This window comes from Carcharhinus amblyrhynchos, chromosome 10, assembly GCF_965287045.1.
Source record: "Carcharhinus amblyrhynchos chromosome 10, sCarAmb.v2.hapA, whole genome shotgun sequence".
Taxonomy (NCBI): Eukaryota; Metazoa; Chordata; class Chondrichthyes; order Carcharhiniformes; family Carcharhinidae; genus Carcharhinus; species Carcharhinus amblyrhynchos.
In genome coordinates this window covers 85,694,874-85,702,051 of record NC_137333.1, presented here as the reverse complement: position 1 = coordinate 85,702,051, position 7,178 = coordinate 85,694,874, and the positions used below count along the sequence as shown (strand labels likewise).

Here is a 7,178-nt window from a genome sequence, read left to right as displayed (position 1 = left end):
AATAGCTAACCACTACAATCCTGGACACCCTTTGCTTAACTTCAAAAAAGGAAACAAATGCTGCTGCTCAAACCTGACAGCAAATTAATAAACCATAGATGCAGCTTAACACCACATCAAAGTCATACTGGAATTCAGTAACAAGTTGCGTGAAATGCTGGTGAGGATATACAAAAAAAAATACAAAATGCAAATTCCTACAGCAAAGTGGGAAGCTGGAAAACCAGTGGTTGACAGATGCATAGAGTGACGAAAAGAGAAAAATATGCAGTAGAATTGTGATGCAGATCTTGAGGAAAAATAGTGCCAAGTCAGTCAGTTAAGGTACATCTGCAGTTCAGTAATTTACTGCCTGGGCTCAGCACTTCCATTCTTTTCCTTTGAATTTCATTGAACCATAGAATCCCTGCAGTACAGAAGGAAGCCATTTGGCCCACCAAGTCTGTACTGCCAACAATCCCATCCAGGCCCTATTCCCGTAACCCCACACATTTACCATGCTAATCCCCCTGACACTAGGGTCAATTAAGCATGGCCAATCAACGTAACCCTCACATCTTTGGGACTGTGGGAGGAAACCGGAGCACCCATAGGAAACCCACGCAGACACGCTGAGAATGTGCAAATTCCACATAGACAGTGACCCAAGCCAGGAATCGAACCAGGTCCCTGGCACTGTGAGGCAGCAGTGCTAACCACTGTGCCACCACGCCTCCCCTGGTTCTTCTATTTGAAGTATGTGCCATTGAAGTTTTTACTCAAGGTTCAAGATCTCGTGGAACATGATAATTAGGAACAGGATAGGAACCTCGAGACCACTCTGCCATTCAATGCCGCGATGGGTAATCTTGGGCTTCAACCCCATTTTTCTGTCCGCACTCCATATCCCTTGAGTCCCTGAGAGAATGATGATTATTTCAAAGTGCTGACAACCACAAGATATCTGTTTGCATAATTTAACTCTTCAAGCCCCAGTATATCCTGCAAGCTGCTCTTTTTCCTCTGCCACAACTTTCCTGGCGTATCATAACAGCTGTGAAAATTCCCAATCTTTGTTATTTTGCTCTATGAAAAATATCACAGGGGAAATCAACAGGAGGAAAAGTGAGCACTATGAAAAATCACTTTGAAAGTCCTCCACTGTTCCTCAATTGTCCTGATGTGGATATGCCAGCGTTGGACTGGGGTAAACACAGTAAAAAGTCTGACAACACCACGTTTAAGTCCAACCGATTTATTTGATAGTAAACTCACTAGCTTTCGAGGTTTCCCTCTTCTTCAGGTGAGTGGAGCGTTCTGGCCTGTCTGAGGGAAGAGGGAAACCTCGAAAGCTAGTGAGTTTATTATCAAATAAATCGGTTGGACTTAAACCTGGTGTTGTCAGACTTTTTACTCAATTGTCCCATCATAAAATGTTTGCTCCCAGTCTATCTTAGCCAACTCCTCTCCCATCTCATTGTAGTCTCCTTTGTTTAAGTACAATATCTGTGATATTGGATTATATCTTCTCAATCTCTATTTGTATTTTAAATTCAACCATCCTGTGATCGCTAATCAGGGGGATTAGCATGGTAGATGTGTGGAGTTACGGGAATAGGGCCTGGATGGGATTGTTGTTGGTAGATCTAGGTTAGCTTGCTCTCTTGTAGGTTCCATTCCACTGTTCAAGGAAACTCTTGCAGATACATTCTAGGAACTCCTCCTCAAAGCTACCTTGACTGACCTGGTTTGATCAATTGACACGTAGATTAAAGTCCCCCATGATAATTGCCATACCATTTTTACATGCATCAGTTATTTCCTTGTTTACTGTTCATCCCACTGTGATGTTATAATTTGGCAGTCTACAGACTACACCTATTAGTGACTTTTCCTCATTATTTCCAATTTCCACCCAAATGGATTCAATGCTTTCCTCCATAGAACCTATATCATCTCTTTGATTTATTGTCACATATATTAGCATACAGTGAAAAGTATTTATTGTGTGTGAAACAAAGTACATTATTCATAGAGAAGAAAATAAGAGTGCAGAGTATAGTGTTATAGTCATAATTAAGGTGTAGAGAAAGATCAACTTGGTGCAGGGTAGGTCCATTCAAAAGTCTGATGGCAGCAGGGAAGAAGCTGTTTTTGAGTCAGTTAATACGTGACCTCAGACTTTGTATCATTTTCCGAAGGAAGAAGATGAAAGAGAGAATGTCAGGGATGCGTGGGGTCCTTAATTATGCTGGCTCCTTTGCTGAGGCAGCGGGACATGTAGACAAAGTCAATGGATGGGAGGCTAGTTTGTGTGATGGATTGGGCTACGTTCATGATCTTAGTATTTTGTGGTCTTGGACAGAGCAGGAGCCATACCAATCTGTGATACAACCAGAAAGGATGCTTTCTATGGTACATCTGTAAGAGTTGGTGAGACTCATAGCTGACGTGCTAAATTTCCTTAGTCTTCTGAGAAAATAGAGCCGTTGATGGGCTTTATTAACTATAGTGTCAGCATGAGGGGGACCAGGACAGGTTATTGGTGATCTAGACACCGAAAAACTTGAAGCTCACGACTCTTTCTGGTAGATAGCGACATCAGATTGTTGTACGGAGAGGTTGAAGATGTCTGCAAATACCCGTCAACTGATCCACGCAGGATCTGAGTGTCTGAGAGGGTACCCCATCCGGACGAGCTGCCTTCTATGGGGTGACCTTTGAGGAAACTGCTCTGGCATCTGTAATGGTGATCCCAGATACAGGTTCATTCGAGGCTTCCAGGGTGAAAGGCATGCTCTTGCTGACCGCTTGCTCAAAATGGATGTAGAGTGCATTGAGATCATCGGGAAGGGGTGCGTTGGAGCCAGTGATTTTACATGCCTTCATCTCTCACTATTGCGCTGATGTCATCCTTAAATATCAGAGCTACACCATTCTTACTTTCTTGTCGGTCCTTCTGAATAATCTGATATCCCTGGCTATTTAACTTCCAGTCATGACCATCCTGTAACCATATCTCTTGCAACGGCCACCAAATTATATGTGATAATTTGTGCATCAATTCACTTGCCTTGTTTCCAATGCTATAAGCATTTAGGTAAAGTGCCCTTAAGCTAGTTTTTATATCTTTTTGAATCCTAACACCTGCATTAATAACATCCTCTGAGTTCTTCTCCCTTTTAACCTTTTTTGTAATTTTCCACGTAGTTGAAACCATCTCCCTACATACTAACCTGCTTTGCTTTCTATTAACCATTATATTTCCCGTAGTTTTATACTTCCCTATTCTTGAAATTTGATTAAGTGTTCTGAATGATCTTACCATTAGAAGCTCTGCTGATAATAACTTGCATATTTCCAAGGTTTCAGTACTTCCTTAGAATGTGGCTATGTCCTGATGCTCTTTACCAAGATGCTTTGCAGCAATCTACCTTTGGCTAAAGTGAACAGTGATACTTAAAAATACCTTAATACATTCAAAATATCTGCATGTGTTTTTAAATCATAATCATATGTTTAAATCTCTTACTGCATTTCATATGTGCGTAACCTGCTTTCTTGTGGGCTTATAAATCTAATTTAAAGTCATTTAACTCAATGCTGGTAGTTCTACCAATGTGTTAGTATCTAATGGTTTAAAAATCTTTACTAACCTATTAGGATTTCTTCCTCTTATAGTGCCTCATCAGTCCATTTACATTATCAATTTAAGCAGTGGTTCCATATATTTTATTCAATAAATCTATTGATATTGGAGAATAATTGGTATTACATTGATATGTGGTTTTTGAATTCATGTGACTTCTTTCATCTTGCTTTTTTTCTCATCCAGAAGACCCCGCCAGTGATATATTTCCCCACCTTAAGGTGCACTATTGCAGTCTTGGTAGATGGAACAATTTAGAAATCGCTACTGAAAGAGAAAATGCTGGAAAATCTCAGCATGCCTGGCAGCATCTGTAAAGAGAGAAAAGAGCTGACATTTCGAGTCCAGATGACTCTTCTTCAAAGCTAATCACTACAGGCTTCAACAACTTGGTGCTATATGGTAAGTTTTCAAACCACACCACTACGTTGTGACAGAGATCCATCAAATTAACAGTGGATAATTACCCTTCGTATAAAAACCCACATCTAATCCCTTTCCTGGGTAGTTTGTTATGTGCAGCGAGTGGAAATTATGAGAGTTGCCTGTAGAACAGGTTGGGCAGCAGCAGCTCACTTATTGATAAGCCAAATTTCCAGTTTCAGGGCTAAAGGAATTTCCACTTCATTGTCTGTCAAGGTGACATCTCCATCCTCATATTTGGGATAACAGTATTCTGGGAAGACTTTATTGCTATTCATAGCTGATGCCAGCACAGCCAGGATTTATTGTCCATTCCTTGTCTGATGAGCTCCCATCCAGAAATTGCTGTAGTCCATGTCATATAGGTATACCTACAGTGCTGTCAGGGAGGGTGTTCCAGGATTTTCACCCAGTGACAGTGAAAATTGGCAATATAGTCACAAGTTAGAATGGTATGTGACTTGGAAGACAACTTGCAAGTGATGGTGTTCCCTTGTGTCTGCTGCTCTTGTTCTTCTGGGTGGTAGAGGTTGCAGGTTTTGAAGGTGCAGTCAATGGAGACTTGGTGAGTTGCTTTGCCCTTGTATATTCAAATTTTGTAACAAAACCATGTCTGACTCCCAGCAGAGGCTCAAACATCACTAAGAGGCCAAGAATGTCACAGACCTCAACACCTCAACAGATCACATTTAGGACAATTATAGAAGGTCACATTTTCCTAGAAAAGTATTTTTTAAATTTGTTGAGAGAACAGACTTTGATTTGACAGGTTTTTCTGTAATTGGGATTCGGCTGAAATACTTAGCAATTAACACTACCATAAAGCCAGTGCACTGCAAAATGGGACATGCATGAAACAGTAGAAATGACCTGCAGAAGCAACTACAGGTGATGTGACCATTTACTGAAATATCAAGTTATTGAGAAGTTGGTAGAAATAAGGCTCCTCGTATGTGTGGCAGGTGGGATGACAGAATTCTTCCCATGATTTTCACTTAATCCTTGCCTAGAGAAAGGGCACATTTCTCCAGCTCAAACTGCTAGACAAAATCAATATAGCAAATGAATATGAAATGAAATGCTTTATTTGAAACATCTGCATTATAAGCCAAAAAATAACAATGATCTTTGGGAGACTGAACTGCTTACGTTGTTCTTGACGCATCTTAAAAAACTCAATTTTCACCGTTTCTTAAGTTTTCTTGATTACAAAAATGGAACAAAATGTCAATGGCACAACAAAAATACAGAATGTACAAAACTGGATTTGGTTAATCGAAGCAATTCATGTTCCATCAATAAATACCTCTAATTAACTTATACCTGGAAAATCAATAGCTGCTACCGATATATTTTAAGGCATATCCAGATTACTTCAAGGCTTGTCCATTCATTGTTGATCTGTACCTTATTTTAATGCAAATTGGCAAACGTGACTATAATACTGCACCTGTAATACTGCTGGAATGAAAAATATACCATATAAAAAGGCAACAGAGCATGTTACCATATCATCATACATGAATACATCACATGGTAAGGCTCCTGATTCTGTTGACCTCCTCTGCTCAGTACAATTTTGGATTGCTATCTATCCTGAAGCACAAATTTGAACAGTTTTGAGGAAATGTATATGTGTCATAACACAAATGCTTTAACTGTACAGTTCATATTTCTAACAGCACTCCTTTGTAGATTCAGACTGATGCAACATGCATACATGGCTGATGTTAAAAATTTATAATGAAATCAAAAATATCTTGAATGTAACATTCAGAACTACATTGTCCCTTTATTCTAAATTATCCTTCAGTTTTTCATATTGTGGCATCTTTTAAGTAAGGAATGCTGGCAAAAGGGTAAATAGCTTTTTTTTCTGATCTTCAGCCTTGAAACTAACCAATAAGAGGCACGTATCAATCAATAAAAAGCAGACTAGGAGTCAGTTTTATTCATCTTTATTATGAGTTTGGCTCAGGTCTAGATATAGCACTCTGGATTTGAGTGTTGACTACTGAGGCAGAATTGTTTGGTTTGGCTGATGTTGTATAAACAACTCAATCTTTCTATCTGGTAGCTTCAATAATGATAATGACAGAAAGACCTAAGCATTCATAAGAAATTGTTCATTCCCATTTCAAACTTTTAGATGAAACCTTCATATATCAATCCATAATTTGTCATATTATTGCACAGTAGAATTAGAAAAATACACAGAATCACTTTGTTCTTTTGCTCTTAAAGCCTGACTAAATTATTAGGTTTTATTGAGATTCTGAGAGGATGCCCAACACATACCTCAAAGGAATAAAGCATTACTTATGTGCCATTTGAGAAAGATGGTGTACCTTTGGTTCAAAGAAAGGTAATATTAATGAAGCAATTTAGTCTTCATCAACACACCGAGCACATCAAACAAAACTCCTGTTTTGTTGCTATTGGACATTTAATGAAGTTCAAATTGAATGGGCACCATTTGGTCACATTTTTAAAAAGTATATTTTTTAATTTTTTTATAAGTACATCAGCTATCATACTCTTCATTTTGCTCTCCAACCAGCAGAGAAGTGTTTTGAGATATGTTCCAATTTGATCATTTTTCAAGGGTCAAAGAGTTAAGAGATAATTGACTCATACGTTTTATTCGATTCCAGGCACTGAACCTTGGCGAATCTAGTCGCCTGTCATCTATTCCGATACGGATGCTAACTTGCGATGGCGTGAACTGTTTGATGTGGCCCTGTGCTTGAGATTCAAGCTTTTCCACATCTGGCTTCTTGTAGCTGAAAAAGGGAATGACAGACAGAACATAAATTGTACTCAGAATTGTGAACAGAGACACACATACCATTTTAATCACTAAGCTGGTATGATTGCCTCTGTGGGGAAAATCAGTCAAACACTGAGGCTGCTCTTTGATTAAAACAAAATAAAAGTCATACATCATAAGTTGTCTGATTCAAATTGATAGACACAACAAAAAACATTAGTTTTGTTTTCAATTACACTATATTGCATCAATACCTGTCATCCTTCCTGGTAGCAGAATAAGTGCAAGAGAAAGGGACAGCAGAATAATGGGAAAGAAAAGGGGAAAATGTTTCTGCATTCAAATGAGGCAAGATTT

General features: G+C 38.9%; 1 protein-coding gene across 1 annotated transcript in view; it reads right to left on the bottom strand.

The window, feature by feature from the left end:
- Positions 1-5,153: 5,153 nt before the first annotated feature.
- Positions 5,154-7,178, bottom strand: part of atp7b (ATPase copper transporting beta) — a 92,816-nt gene continuing 90,791 nt past the window's right edge. Inside the window, exon 21 of the mRNA XM_080197519.1 lies at positions 5,154-6,834. Within this exon, the coding sequence (XP_080053645.1) occupies positions 6,645-6,834 (190 nt within the window). The 3' untranslated portion in view covers positions 5,154-6,644. The remainder of the gene's footprint in view (positions 6,835-7,178) is intronic.